The following is a 16,553-nucleotide window of genomic DNA, read 5'->3' on the forward strand; positions in this document are numbered from 1 at the left end:
CACTCTAACATAAAACACAAAAAGTCCACCCTGGCTGAATGCTGACAAATATAGTAATATATTCAAAATGTCTGATATCTCTTCCCCTTACATAATAGGTCCACAAGAAGTTATAAACTTTCCCATCTATATTTCATAAAAATACTATATTATATAAAAAGATGTCCCTGATGTAGCAATCCAAATGACCCAACTTCTGTTTTTACACACACACACACACACACACACACACACACACACACACACAAAATCAACAGGTTCACGTTCCCATTTTCAGATGTTTCAGTAAAGCTTTAAGAAGGAATTATAGAGAGAAAGTGGGGGGAGGAATCTGTAATCTTTTAGCCACTACAATTACTGTTTTACAGATAGTAATGGGCTTTGATACAGAATTTAGTTTTTCATATTTAAGGACTAGTAGGAATGTGCTTTAAACTGTTTGAAAGGCATGGAATAAAAATCTTCTCCTTGAAGACTAACAACTTTTTTTTACAAAGTGCAAAGGTTGGTAGTCTTGGAAAGAGGGTTTTTCAACACAGGACCATCCTTTTCTTAAGCTGTTATGCTGTATAATCTAAGGAAAAATGTATCTTCTGCATTTACAAACAAATAATTTACACAATGTTAAAAGATGGATAACCTTTATCGTCATTTTTTACAGTGGGCACACTGGCACACATTAAAAATAAAATTTAGTTGCTTGCTCTCAAAGTGTACACATACATGACACACATTTAAACATGCTATATACAAAATATGTATAGACCTACACCACAGGTCGGCAACCTGCGGCTCCGGAGCCGCATGCGGCTCTTTGAGCCGTCTCTTGCGGCTCCCAGCCGCCCGGTGCGCGCGCACCTCTTCCAACGGGCAGTGGTGCGCGCGCACCTCTCCAAATGGAGAGTGGCACCGCCCGTTTGGAGAGGTGCACGCGCACCTCCCCGAATGGGCGGAGGTGCGCGCGCACCTCCCCAAACCTTTGGAGAGGTGCGCGCGTACCTCTGCGCGAATGGGCAGCGGTGCCGCTCTTTCAGGAAGCCCGCCGCGGCCCGTCTGTGAAGCTGCCGAAAGCGGCAGCTTAGCAGACGGGCCGCGGCAGCTTCCGCAAAGAGCGGCGCCCCTGCCCATTCCGAGAGGTGCGCGCGCACCTCTCCGAACGACCGGAGGTGCGCGCGTACCTCCGCGCGAATGGGCAGCGGTGCCACTCTTTCAGGAAGCCCGCCGCGGCCCGTCTGTGAAGCTGCCGAAAGCGGCAGCTTAGCAGAAGGGCCGCGGCAGCTTCCGCAAAGAGCGGCGCCCCTGCCCATTCCGAGAGGTGCGCGCGCACCTCTCCGAACGACCGGAGGTGCGCGCGTACCTCCGCGCGAATGGGCAGCGGTGCCACTCTTTCAGGAAGCCCGCCGCGGCCCGTCTGTGAAGCTGCCGAAAGCGGCAGCTTAGCAGAAGGGCCGCGGCAGCTTCCGCAAAGAGCGGCGCCCCTGCCCATTCCGAGAGGTGCGCGCGCACCTCTCCGAACGACCGGAGGTGCGCGCGTACCTCCGCGCGAATGGGCAGCGGTGCCGCTCTTTCAGGAAGCCCGCCGCGGCCCGTCTGTGAAGCTGCCGAAAGCGGCAGCTTAGCAGAAGGGCCGCGGCAGCTTCCGCAAAGAGCGGCGCCCCTGCCCATTCCGAGAGGTGCGCGCGCACCTCTCCGAACGACCGGAGGTGCGCGCGCACCTCCCCAAACCTTTGGGGAGGTGCGCGCGCAACTCCGGTCGTTCGGAGAGGTGCGCACGCACCTCTCGGAATGGGCAGGGGCGCCGCTCTTTGCGGAAGCTGCCGCGGCCCGTCTGCTAAGCTGCCGCTTTCGGCAGCTTCACAGACGGGCCGCGGCGGGCTTCCTGAAAGAGCGGCACCGCTGCCCATTCGCGCGGAGGTACGCGCGCACCTCCGGTCGTTCGGAGAGGTGCGCGCGCACCTCTCGGAATGGGCAGGGGCGCCGCTCTTTGCGGAAGCTGCCACGGCCCGTCTGCAAAGCTGCCGAAAGCGGCAGCTTTGCAGACGGGCCGTCGCCATCAGGCAACCGGGAACCGGTTCCATCTCATTTTTTAAAAAATGGCAGCCGCATGCGTCCGCGCATGCGCAAAAAACCTTTTTGCGCATGCGCGTGCATGGACACACGCACGCGGCTCCCTCTTTTTTTAATTTGTGATGGAACCGGTTCCCAGTGGCTCTTTTTCTTTTTTAGGTTGCCGACCCCTGACCTACACCCTTACATATAAGCAACATATAAATATTAATCACTATCCATCTTGAATACATAACGGAAAGAGGAAGTTTTATTGTTCACAAGGTTAATACTGTATGGAACAAAACTGTGGCTGAATCTGGATGTTCTGCTTCAGATACCACGGAGCCTCCTCCCAGAAGGGCACTGTATATGTATCAGGTAATACTGGAGAAATTCCACTATGTTTCTGATCTTGAGAAGAGTAGATGGGGAGATGACTGGATAAAGAACTGAGAGACTGACTTTAAGCCTTCAGTGTTCGCAAATATCAGAATCACACAATTCAGTTGATTCAAGCTGTTTGCATAAAATATCCAAAGGATGTGTTGCAGATACATATTTTACCAAACTCATCCATAAAGCAATGCAATTAAGCTTTGTGTTTTTTTATTAAATGACTTTACACTGAATAAATTTGAAAAATAATAGGAACAGATTCTAAAGAGTTGGAATACCAAATATTTGATACTAAACTTTGGAGGAAAAAAGGGGATCCAGTCTTCTGTTGGATCTATGCACGCCTGTGGAAATATGGATAATTTAATATTGGAAATTGCCTTTAAAAGTCTTGAAAAGTAGCTACCAAATAAGGGAAGCAAAAGGTGTTTTTAAAACAGTCTTATATAGATGGATAGGGCAAAATAACATATATTATCTCAAATATTATGATCGTTGGTGAATACGTCTACTAAATTCTTGAATTCTGTCTCTGTATATAAGTCACCTTTGCCCCCTTCCAACACCAATACCAGACGTGTTTTCACTGGACATTGGTAGATTCCAAGTGCAGGGTTGGTGCATCTTTACCTTTGCACCATCTTTTTTTTTTCTCAGAGAAGGGGCAATACTGAGATTAAGCATCTGTTTTTGGCAGTTCCTACTCATTCCTTACTTTACATTACAGGCGACCTATTTGGGGGAAAGAAAAAATTGTGAAGATTAAAAAAGGGGGAAAAGCAGAGAGAACAGTTCATGGAAGACCCAAGTCAGCACCTGAAGAGATGAAAGAGGGAGGGGGCTTTCAGGAAAGTTTCTGGAGAGCAGCAGCTGCATTCTGCAAATCCTTGGAAGGTGCTCTTCCTACTGCTACCTCCCTGTTCTCTTCCAATGAGAGCATGGTTGCAAAACTGTTTGTTGTGTTGTCCATAGCTTCAGCATCCATTGGTCTGCAACTCCACACAGGTTTGGATGCATTTGGGATTGATGCACTATTTGGGAATCTTCGTAGAGTTTCATCTTCTATAATTGGAGGAATAAGTGACAGCTGTGGCCAAGAAGGCCATTGCACAGGAGTTTACAGTTTACACAAGAGTTTACAGAAGAGTTGCATGCATTCTTATATTGAGAGACACTCCTTATTGTCATTCGTGCTTTGGTTGCCTCATGGGCGGACTGCTACAATGTACTCTACATGGCACTGCTCTTGAAAACTGCTTGGAAACTATGGTCCAGAATGCTCCTGCACAAGAGTGATGGGCATGTCTTGCTCTACCCATATAATATCCCTGATGTGTGAATTACGCTGTTGTAAGGTAGTTTCTGAATGCAGTTCAGTGCTAAAGGTTACCTATGAAGTACTACATTTGAAGCACTACCTATCTCCTGAAGCACCCACCTGCCCCATGTAGTCCAGCACAAATGGCTTGGTTTGCTTTAGGACCAGTCAATTAAACAGTGTCATGTAATGGATCCAGGAGGCAGCCTTCCGTGTCATCCTACCTGCCATTTAGAATAGCATCCTGATGAAGAATTAGATGAAGACCCTGTTTTGTAGAAGTTCACTAGATTTTAGCTTCCGGGCTGACTTTGAAAGTTGATGATAGTCTGTATATATAGGTTTTCCTATTGGAATTCAGATTTTAAAGTACTGTAAATGCTTTATTACTTTAGCTCTAAAAAAAGGGAAGTAAAGTTTTTAAAGAAGGTCAATTCTGCTAAGCAGTTTTGATGGATGGGAGAGCAAACTCTTGTTTAACTTGACAACACAAGTGTTTTAATTTCCTTACAAATCCAATGTTTGGAAGCACATAAACCAAATCCATATTTTTATTATTCCAATATCAAACCAGGGAATAATTCATGCACATTTGAACATCTCAAGATCACCGCAAGATTAAAATGGCAAATTTCAACAACAAACCTCCAAAAGTGGTGTGAGTTTTCAAAAGTTTTACCCACAATAACATATAATTTTATAGATTTTTTTGTAAAAAAAATCCTTCCTGACTAAATCTAAATAAAAATACCTTGAAATTATGGCTTTGTCCCCCTTTTGTGATATTATTGAAGGCTAAACATAAAAAATGGTAAGAAAGTGTGCCCCCTGTGTTGCCACTATAATTTGTCAATTGAAATGTCACATCAATTTTTATTGAATTTGCCTAACAGTCTGTAGGTTTTGTGTGTGCGCGCGCGCACAGACAGACACACACACACACACACAGAGAGAGAGAGAGAGAGACAGAGAGAGAGAGAGAGAGAGACAGAGAGAGAGAGAGAGAGAGAGAGAGAGAGAATGTGTAATAAGAATATTCTGTAACATTTGATATTGTATTTGTATGTAACGTAGAGATTCCTTGTTTAATATCCTGGTGTCAGAGCAGTAAAGACAGTTATTCCTGTTGTTAATTTACTGTTACAGCTGCTTCCTTGTAATGCAATTTAATTTTCAACCCACCAGGGGGCTAATGATCCTCACCTATGTAGATTTTGAACAAGGCTGTTATTTTCCTTGTCAATATTGTTTTTATTCCTATTCATAGTGATTCTTTTTTACACTAATTTGGCATCCACAAGGCAGCATACCATAACTCTCTTCACAGGTCAAAATGAGGAATGATTTGTTGGAAAAATTATAAATCTGAACCTTTCATTTGAAAAGCACAGAGTTTCCATGAATATTTCTAATAGGAAAACAGTGGATAATGTCTACTTACATGATTTCCCAAATATTTTTGTATCCTGTTTTTTTAACTGTGCTGCCATCCTGTATAATGTATCTGGCAATATTATTGATTCAGATGGAGATAAGTACATTGTTTTTATCATGGCCAGATTCAAATTATCTTCTTTGGAATTATAAAGCCAGGAGCAATAGGCTTCTAAAAAAGTTCTGCTTAATGTTTCAGCAGATTATTTCTGTTTTGCTTTGAACCATAATTTGCTGCTATGTTGAAATCAGCTTGTTTAGTATTGGTCAAATATTTAGAATGATATGGCAGGATTTCATTCTACTCGGATACAACCCAGGAATGAATAATAAAATGATGATAATACTTCTGAGACCATACAGTTCAGTCCCTGACATTTCCACACATTCTTTCCTATCCTGCTGGTTGGAAAAGAAGGAAATAAATCTCTTCCATCTTCCATGTGCCTGCCATTCACATAGAAGACTGTTATTTCATCTTTCCTTCATCTTCTCCAAAATAAACATGGCCTACTGTTCCTCCTAAGGCAGGATTTCCAGAACTCACTCCAATATATCAGTACCTTCCCTAAAATTTCTGGACACACGTCTCTTGTACAGTCTAATAAAATAGAATTAGATCCTCCTGTAATTTTCTATACAGATTTTTATGTGTACAGTCACAATTAAAATAAGTTTGCAACTGAAACATTTATGTTGGGCATTTCAAGGTTGAAGTCTAGTCTAGTTTTGATGGGAAGGATCTAACTGCATGTTTCTTCTTTTTTGCCTTATTTTCACAACATTGCATTTGGAGGCAGCAGACAGAAGTGACCAAATGTCTTGAACTCATAACTTATTGAAAGAAATGTTTATTAGCTTGCATGTACAAGAAGTTTATTCATTTTATGGTGCAACTGAAATATTTATGCTTCTTGCAGCTTCATTGAAAATATAAGTATTAGTTGCTTGGAAAACAACTTTTCTCGAAATGACTTTGTCTGTAGGTGACACTGAATGTCTTCTGTAATTAACCAATTTTAATAGCCTTGCAAATATTATATAAAGATTCCATGATGTAACTGTAAATAATAATTGGATTAGTCAGCAAGTGACTTTTTTTATCTCCAAGTACTTGGGACCTTTAGAGGCTGTAACTAAACTATTAGTCAGCTCACTTTTTTAGCAGTTTGATCAGTGCAAAATACTACATGCTTAAGCAATACTGCTCAAAAGGCTTAATAAGCCAGCAAGTGCCCGAGATGGGAGAGAAGCTCTATACTCATGTTTAAGTTGCATTAGTAAGGCGTCTCACATTAGTCACTGGCTGTGAATGTTAATCACTTTCAAGCAATAATTCACAGCATTGTTGTAGTACTGTGGTTCTCATAAAATGAACTCAGTAACCCACCACTACCCAGGGGATATGTCTCTTTCATTGCAATTGAATATCCAGCCTGGCTGCATAATAGTTAGGATTATGAAATAGTGCATTTTTAAAAAGGGTGAGCAGCTGGATAATAAAATAACAAGCTCCAAAGCAGGTTTGTTAATTATCTCTCTGTCTGTCTCTTGTTGACAGAAGGAGTATGCGAGATATGGCTGACCAGCGAAGATACAGGGGCTTATGGCAGAGACATTGGCACAGATCTCCCGACTCTCTTGTGGAAGCTAGTTGAAGTGATCCCCGAGGGAGCAATGCTAAGGCTCGGCATGACAAATCCTCCGTATATTTTAGAGCATCTGGAGGTAGGTTCACAAGGGAAGCCATTGCAGTGACTAACCATCTTCTTTTGACATCATGCAGGAATTGACAGCTTGCAGCTTGGAAGCTTCCCCTTTGCAACTGCCTTCACAACATGAAATGCAAGACAAGAGGGGACCAGAAGTTGTGCCCTTTTGATAAGCAATGGGCAAGTTCATGAAGAAACGAAACCCAAAATGTTAAACGAGGCCCATTCTGGATGGTGTAATTCATAAACAAATTGCCAAGGTGTATCAAAAAAGTGTAAGCCACAGGGGAAATAAATCATGCACACCTTCTGATCCTCCCCTGAGCTGATGCCCTGCAGATACGTGTTTGGATTACAAAATGCTAGAAGTACCATTCAGAAAAACTGAAGGCAGAAGAGTCTGCAAATTGTAGCCCATATAATACCACGCTGAAGGAAAGGCTGCTATTTAACACTCCCCCCCCTCTTGTACTTACAAGATTGTGTAATATTCTAGAAGCTTCTCCTACTGAACTGTTGGCACTTCTGAAATTCAGTACCTAAGACCTATGTTATTTTTAAATGAATCATCACAGGTTAATAGGTAACAACATACTTCAGAAGATTTTGCATAGTTTATTTATGCTGTTTTGAACTTCTTGGATTACATTTTACCACAAGATGCATATCAGAATTAGTTAGTGGGATTATTTAAATCTGTATCAGACAACGGCAGCAGAAATACTGGTTTTTGTTCTTGACTTTTTCTCTTGCATTTTTTACATGCATAATGGCTTTATTTGCATGTTTATAAATATACATGGTATATTTATATGCTGCATAAAGACCCACCCAAAGAAAAAGGGGAAAATATAACATGTCAGTTCAATTTTTAAGTAATACAAACTTTCCAAAGGGGAGTTATACATAACATACAGTGTGCAGTCAGTAATCTGCTTTCTTGTCTTATTTATCTTGAGCGTGGCAGTGCATTTCAGAAGATTGGCTGCAAAGATGACTGTTCTGGTCTTTGGTCTACTATTTCTTACAGATCTACCTTAAACCTAACTTCAGTAATGCATTCACTTTTTACCACTCTTCACCAAATATAGTATTTACATTATATATAAATACATGTTAATGGTGTGGTTTGATTACTCCAAGGGTATTCATTTTGCAGCTCCTAGAATATATCCCCCAAATTTACTTTCTGCAATTCTTAGAAACCTCTGATAGACTGGTTTCTTTAAAAGTAATTCCCCCTTTAAAAATAACAGGAAAAATCAAAATTCCAGCCCAACCCGTATTGTAAAAACCTACCTCCTACAGCTCTGGTGGATCAAAAGTAGCACCACTCTGCCATAAACAGTTGCTTATTGGCAACTACAGTGTAGGATTTTGTGTCAACTCTACCAGATAAACCAGACCAAAAAACAGGATTAAATGAACTTTATTGTAAGGCTACATGAACAAAATCTTGCAAGTCTGAAGGCACAAACGTTCTGCCATCACTTTTAACTGCTTGATTCATTAGGGCAGGCCCTTCCTAAATTTCATTGTTTGACTATTAAGCCACAGGGAGTTCCTGCATTTCTTGGCTGAGAAGTTTCCTAGCCATCTTTCCCCAAGGAAATCCCCAAAGAGCATTTCTGAAAATTCATTCAACATTATTCAGTTATTAGTTGCCTGTTACTTGGCCTGCATATTTTTTTCCCCTATTCTTATCCCCCCTGCCCCCCAAAAAAAGAATGAAGAAGGACATTTTTAGGACAATTTTATATCAGTGGCATTGTATAGACTGCACCACTATTCTCCTTGACTCTAGAGATAAAGGAATAAAGGAATCTCATTGTAAACATTAGTCCATTTCTGCATTAAAAGTGGCTCAACATTCACACAGTTTTGGTCAGTTTTTTAAGGACATTCATTGTTCGCTTGGAGAGAAAAATCAAACAAACCTCATTTTTCAAGATATAAATAGTTCTTTCTGGAAAGAATATTAACAGACATATCTGATGGTGTGGCATTTATCTGAAAACAATACATTCCAAAGAAAAACAGAATTCAGATATTACCTTAAGATGCTCTTTGTTCAGTAAGCTGCATTTGACGGAGGATATGCAACATACAGGGAGTGCAGAATTATTAGGCAAATGAGTATTTTGACCACATCATCCTCTTTATGCATGTTGTCTTACTCCAAGCTGTATAGGCTCGAAAGCCTACTACCAATTAGGCATATTAGGTGATGTGCATCTCTGTAATGAGAAGGGGTGTGGTCTAATGACATCAACACCCTGTATCAGGTGTGCATAATTATTAGGCAACTTCCTTTCCTTTGGCAAAATGGGTCAAAAGAAGGACTTGACAGGCTCAGAAAAGTCAAAAATAGTGAGATATCTTGCAGAGGGATGCAGCACTCTTAAAATTGCAAAGCTTCTGAAGCGTGATCATCGAACAATCAAGCGTTTCATTCAAAATAGTCAACAGGGTCGCAAGAAGCGTGTGGAGAAACCAAGGCGCAAAATAACTGCCCATGAACTGAGAAAAGTCAAGCGTGCAGCTGCCAAGATGCCACTTGCCACCAGTTTGGCCATATTTCAGAGCTGCAACATCACTGGAGTGCCCAAAAGCACAAGGTGTGCAATACTCAGAGACATGGCCAAGGTAAGAAAGGCTGAAAGACGACCACCACTGAACAAGACACACAAGCTGAAACGTCAAGACTGGGCCAAGAAATATCTCAAGACTGATTTTTCTAAGGTTTTATGGACTGATGAAATGAGAGTGAGTCTTGATGGGCCAGATGGATGGGCCCGTGGCTGGATTGGTAAAGGGCAGAGAGCTCCAGTCCGACTCAGACACCAGCAAGGTGGAGGTGGAGTACTGGTTTGGGCTGGTATCATCAAAGATGAGCTTGTGGGGCCTTTTCGGGTTGAGGATGGAGTCAAGCTCAACTCCCAGTCCTACTGCCAGTTTCTGGAAGACACCTTCTTCAAGCAGTGGTACAGGAAGAAGTCTGCATCCTTCAAGAAAAACATGATTGTCATGCAGGACAATGCTCCATCACACGCGTCCAAGTACTCCACAGCGTGGCTGGCAAGAAAGGGTATAAAAGAAGGAAATCTAATGACATGGCCTCCTTGTTCACCTGATCTGAACCCCATTGAGAACCTGTGGTCCATCATCAAATGTGAGATTTACAAGGAGGGAAAACAGTACACCTCTCTGAACAGTGTCTGGGAGGCTGTGGTTGCTGCTGCACGCAATGTTGATGGTGAACAGATCAAAACACTGACAGAATCCATGGATGGCAGGCTTTTGAGTGTCCTTGCAAAGAAAGGTGGCTATATTGGTCACTGATTTGTTTTTGTTATGTTTTTGAATGTCAGAAATGTATATTTGTGAATGTTGAGATGTTATATTGGTTTCACTGGTAAAAATAAATAATTGAAATGGGTATATATTTGTTTTTTGTTAAGTTGCCTAATAATTATGCACAGTAATAGTCACCTGCACACACAGATATCCCCCTAAAACAGCTATAACTAAAAACAAACTAAAAACTACTTCCAAAAATATTCAGCTTTGATATTAATGAGTTTTTTGGGTTCATTGAGAACATGGTTGTTGTTCAATAATAAAATTAATCCTCAAAAATACAACTTGCCTAATAATTCTGCACTCCCTGTATTAAGCCATAGTATATGGACAGGCAAGTTTTTATGTGTAACAGGAACCACTCTTCTTTAAAAAAAATATTGATCTTCAGGTAGCACACAAGCACAGCAGTGATACATCCAAAAATGTATTTGGTTTTGTAAACATATTGCTTCAGATTTTATCAAGCTAATATTCAATTTGCCTAGCACATTGTCAAGTAGCTAGCGAATTCCTTAAGAATGTAGACTGTTTTGTAGTCTAGTACCTTGCAACAAAGGGCAAGCACATGGGGGCACTCATACATTACCTATTGACCATTTTTGAAACTGAACATTCTTTCTCTGGATCGTGTAACAGCTGACAGCCATATCTGGGGAAAACACATGGCTGCTTTAAAGAGCTGGTGACAATCTTTGCTCCATCTCTGCTGTCTGTTGACTGAAAATCTTTCAAAGGGACCTGAGGGTAAAGGTAAAGCTTAGTACAGATTGGAGGAGTTTGTGGAGAGCTTAAATCTACAGTTCATGTATAATGCATTATTTCATCGTTTTATTTGTCTTTTCAAGATACTTTAGCTTTATGAACTTAAGGAGGGAAGGCTTCCATAGCTTTTCTTTCATAACATCAATAAGAGGCACTTGACATTTCAGGAGCAGGGGATGCATTCAGACCTTCTAGTCTTGTCAAAGATGCATATTTTTTTAGATTTTAATAAATCTGCACTCTGTTCAGTTTCAGTAAAAGGGCTTTCATTCTTTTCTTTGTCATTTTTAAATGTTGTAATTGCTTTGTTCTTCTCAGGGTCATGACATAAGGACATTCATTTATCTACTAAGCTGCTTGTTAAAATATAGTTAGGGAAGATACACAAAACCACACCTGGTTTTTTAACATAGTTCATTAAACAAAATGATAACATAACATATTTGCATAAATGTGCATAACACCTTTAGCCAAAACATTTTTTTTTTAAAAAAAAAACCCACTCTGTTAGCAAAATGTATGAATGCAGCTTGTGGCTGAGAACTAGTGGTGATTCTTCTCCGATAACTCAAAAGGTTTTTTGGAATGTTTTAGGAATTCTGTTCCTAAAGCCAGTTTTGATTTTGATCCTAAAGACTGCTGGTAAAAAATTACAAAACTCTAAAAATAGGCAGAGTTGCTCTGAAGCCATAGTGAATCATCAAAAATGCATTTGCGCAATAAACATTTTGAAAAGGCCTAGTAGTTTAACATCATTAATATCAAACAGTGGAAAAAATGCTATTGGTAAATTTGACTGCTGATTATGTTGCTTTTCCTTCAGAAATCACTTGATTTCTACCATAGACAGTTTTCCTTTTTTTTTGTTGTTGTTTTTTTGCTATGTTTGCACCTTGTTTCTGAGTGTGGAGCTGATATACAAAAGTCTGTATTTTAAAGAAGTTGTTCACACCTGCCAGTGTCTTTTTAAATGCTTAATTGCACATGATGAGATGCATAGGCCTCCATGTCACCTGTCAAGATGAGTCATGCTCAAAGTCTGCCATATGCCATCTGTGGTTTTTATCTTCCTTATTAATTCAGGTTGTTCCAGTGAAACCCTGACCATTGAGAGGAGTTTTGTATGCCGTGGTTTTTTTTCCTTTGAAGAATGAGAAATGCCAAGAGTGCTGCAAATTTACAATAGAATTTCTTCCCCCCCCCTTCTTTGATTCATATCAGCTGAACATTGGTGATCTGTAGTTTCATTTAAGCAGATAACTTTACAGATGGCTTTTCTAGATATGCCCTGACACAGCGCCTAAAAATGGATTGTGGTATAACAGCTCATATCTTCTTTCTTATTCTTTGTTCTTATGTAAAAACTCTTTAGTAGTACAGAGATAAAGATGTTTGGACACTGCGCATTCTCTGTAACACCTTTTTCATTTTCCAATCCAATTTTTATAACCCTCTTCCAAATGCTTTGGTCCAGTTTACACAAAATTATTTTTAAAACATAGTTTTAATATATTATAAGCCACAACAACTTTGCATTTCACATTGTTCCAAAACACATTTACCTGTGTTTAAATGTTATGAGAAAATTAGACCAGTTTCAAAGATACAATTCCATTCATTCTTTAGATAAGGATAATTAAATAGATGTCAATAATACAAATTCCATTTCCTAATATTTATATTGCATCCATTCACTTTAGTAGGCCTTCCATTCTGTTAATATAAGCCTATTCTTGTGAAGTGAATTTGTAAGAACTTCCTACTCTTTCCCTTGATTACAGTGTGTAAGTGTTATTGTCAAATGGTTTACTATTTGGTTCAGAGCCTGATTTGTATTATGAGAATTTTATTTGCAAATTGGATTTTTTCATTTGTTCCTTTCCACGCAGCTATTGGCATCCTTTCGTGAATTGTTGGGAAAAACTAAGTGACTTCCACAACAGTGTGCGTGCCACACGGTGTAGCAATTAGCTGGAACTCCTGACAATTTGGAAAAGCACTCTGATCTAAAAGGTTTTCATTTACACACTCCTGCAACAGTAAATAAGCAAACGAGGGCTATCTTTTTTTATGTTCTATGCATCCTACATTCCACATTTATGCTGACAATTAATAGATACAGAAACTAACATTTCTGACCCAATGAGGGAGTTCTGTTCTAGAGGTGATTGCTAGATTGACAGTAGACTCTTCTCCCTTCCCCCATCTATTTTTAATTAGTCATATTGATGTACATTCTTCATTTATTATTCTTTTATTTTATTTTATTATTATTATATTATTTTATTGTTTATTGCATTTTACTTTGCATCAGATTACCAATCTTCTACTGAGCAAGGGCATATATTTTTACTGCGAATTACACTGCTGTGAGCATCTGGTGCCATCTTACTTGAATCTCTTACTCAAAAATGTGTACATCACATTTTTTTTTTGAATGCTGGAGATGTGAAGAACTAACAGTGTACTTGCTAGTTTGTAAAAATATTACTGATGTTATTTTCACGTCTCTAGGAAATGGCTAAAATTCTCAACCATCCAAGAGTCTACGCTTTTCTACACGTACCAGTTCAATCCGCTTCTGATAGTGTATTGATGGACATGAAGAGAGAATATTGTGTAGCTGATTTCAAACATGTGGTGGATTTTCTTAAAACTAAGTAAGTCTAATACTTAAAAGATAAATAATTTTATAATATGAAATTTTAAAAAATACTTGCTTTTTGCATCTTCATAATTTGGCTATGCTTTGATGTAATATTATGTTTCATGTTGCTTTTATTCTGGAATATATGATTTGATGTGGGGGTTTTTTCACTGAATTGTTTAATGCAGATTTTCAGAGTAATTAATAGAGAATGCAAAAAAAAATGCTGCTCCAATAAGGTAGTTGGAAATTGTAATTGAAAGTATCTTTTTATTTCTAGTGTACGGTTTGCAATATGTGGATTTTGTGTTAATCCTAGGAATTTTTATTAGTAAATTTTGACAATAACTATATTTCAAACCCCTTTTTAACAATAGTATATATTATTTTGTCACCATTTAAGTGAACTTTGAAGTCAGTTCCATTGGCAACATTCATGAAGAATTTCTTAAGTAAGAAGTACTAGCAGTAGGAAAACTTAATTAGACCGTAATCATTTTGAGTATTAAGTATTCTGAATAGAATTTTTATTGAAAATAATACTGTGTGACCTTGTGAAGGTTCTCTGGCATGTGGTTATTTCCATTGCCTATAAATACATGCAGATATATGTAATTTATTTTACTAGTTGAAGTTTCATTCCATGTTATTTACACAAGATCAGCATTTTTGGTGACTCCAAAAAACTTAGATGGTTTGGAAATGCTGAAATATTTATGAAATCAAAGGCAACCTGTCCACATTTTAAGAGAGAGAAACAGTATCATTTGGGTTGTCAGTCTTCTCTGACCAGGATAGGGCAGTGGATCACAGATCATTTGATACATCACTGCTTTGCTTGATTAGCCAGCTTAATCTGGAAGAAGGCTAACAGACACAGTTCTGTACATTTGGCTTTATGGTATTTCAAACTTTAGCCATATACAACTATTAATTGTCTAATACAGGGGTCTTCAAACTTGGCCCTTTTATGACTTGTGGACTTCAACTCCCAGAATTCCTCAGCCAGCTTTGCTGGCTGAGGAATTCTGGGAGTTGAAGTCCACAAGTCATAAAAGGGCCAAGTTTGAAGACCCCTGGTCTAATATACTGAAGAGATATCATGGACGTTTAGCTATTCCAAGGTATTTAAATTCAGGGTTTCTCCTACCATCTTTCTGAATTAACAGATACTTGGCATTTGGGAGCTTTGAAGTTGGATGGTTCTGTTATGTTATACAGTCAGTCAATCAATCAATCCAATCAATCAGAATAGAGCTGGAAGGGACCTTGGAGGTCTTCTAGTTCACCCCCCCTGCTCAAGCAAGAAACCCTATACCATTTCAGACGGGTGGCTGTCCAGTCGCTTCTTAAAAACCTCCAGTGTTGAAGCACCTACAACTTCTGAATGCAAGCTGTTCCACTGATTAATTGTTCTCACTGTTAGGAAGTTTCTCCTTAATTCCACATTGCTTCTATCCTTGATTAGCTTCTACCCACTGTTTCTTGTCTTGCCTTCTGGTGCTTTGGAAAATACTGGAATACTACTATCATGTCACCCCTAGTCCTTCTTTTCTCTAGACTAGCCACACTCAGTTCATGCATATGTTTTAGTCATAAGGACTTTAATCATCCTAGTTGCTCTGCTCTGCAATTTTTCCAAAATCTCAACATCTTTTTTGTAACGTGGTGACTAAAACTGGACACAATATTCCAAGTATTCTATAATATTTTTATAAATATAATATTTATAATATTTCATGAGATTTTGATTCTGTGCCTCTGTTTATAAAAGCAAGGAATACAACAGAACCAATGGAAGAGAATATCTGTGGCTCAGGGTTGATCAATGGAATTCTTGCTTGTTGCTTGCATGTGTTTCATTACCAAATAAGTAAAATCTGTGTGAGTAAGTGTGAGATTTACTGCCTGTTTATATATTGCACCTTTCCTTGAGAATTTTGCCTTGCCAAACCTATATTTCTATTGAAAATCTAAATAAAAAAAAATTCAGTCTTTGCCATAATGTGCATTGAGATATATTAGTTATGCATTTAATATTGTTGGAATCACTGTACCATGACTTTTACGTTGTAATAAGTCTTGCTAAAGAGTACTTTAAAATTCATGCTATTAGTTCCATTTTGGCTTTCTAGCTTACCCTAGAAGAGCAATAGGCTGGCTGAGACCATTTCGTGATGACCTATAAAGCCCTAAATGGCATGGGTCCGGATTATCTTAGGGAGCACCTGCATCAACTTCCCATCGTCCTGTGCGCTCCCACAGGGAGGGCCTCCTCAGGGTCCCGCTGGTCAGGGAGTGCCAGCGGGCGATTCCCCACGGGGAGAGCATTCTCGGTGGGCGTGCCTGCCCTATGGAATCAACTGCCTGTGGAACTCTGGATCACCCCCGACCTTCGCTCGTTTCACCGGGACCTAAAAACCTGGCTATTTGAGTTAGCCGGCCTGGACTGAGGGATTTTAAGGTTTTAAATTTTAAATTTTAAACTCTTTTGGGGCTATTAATGTAATTTTATTTTAATTTGTACATTGCACTGTTTTAATTTGCCCTGTAAACCGCCCTGAGTCCCTCGGGAAAAGGGCGGTATATAAATCTAAACAAACAAATAAATAAATTTCAATTTGCCTCAGCTCTTGTAGTATGCTAGCATGGTAGGAACAGAGGATTGGTATCACCTCACATCCTAGTTTGGCTAAAAGGCCCCCAGTGTGCCTGATCCTGCCTCAGGAAGAGATGACTATGGGGAAGACTTGGCTGGTGGAAGCTCTAACAGTGAATACAAACAATGTCTTTGTCTAGTGCCAGCAGAGCAATACAGACAGTGGAGGCTGCATTAAGAGCACATTCTTATTCCTGTTGCCTAGGCAAGGAC

General features: G+C 39.7%; 1 protein-coding gene across 2 annotated transcripts in view; it reads left to right on the forward strand.

Annotated features, from left to right (window-relative positions):
- Window positions 1-16,553, forward strand: part of CDKAL1 (CDKAL1 threonylcarbamoyladenosine tRNA methylthiotransferase) — a 307,006-nt gene that overhangs the window by 184,047 nt on the left and 106,406 nt on the right. For both annotated transcript variants that reach the window (XM_083359500.1, XM_083359501.1), the window contains 2 exons: window positions 6,759-6,925; window positions 13,549-13,694. In XM_083359500.1, the coding sequence (XP_083215626.1) occupies window positions 6,759-6,925; window positions 13,549-13,694 (313 nt within the window). The remainder of the gene's footprint in view (window positions 1-6,758; window positions 6,926-13,548; window positions 13,695-16,553) is intronic.

This window comes from Vipera ursinii (genome assembly GCF_947247035.1).
Source record: "Vipera ursinii genome assembly, chromosome: 3".
Lineage (NCBI taxonomy): Eukaryota > Metazoa > Chordata > Lepidosauria > Squamata > Viperidae > Vipera > Vipera ursinii.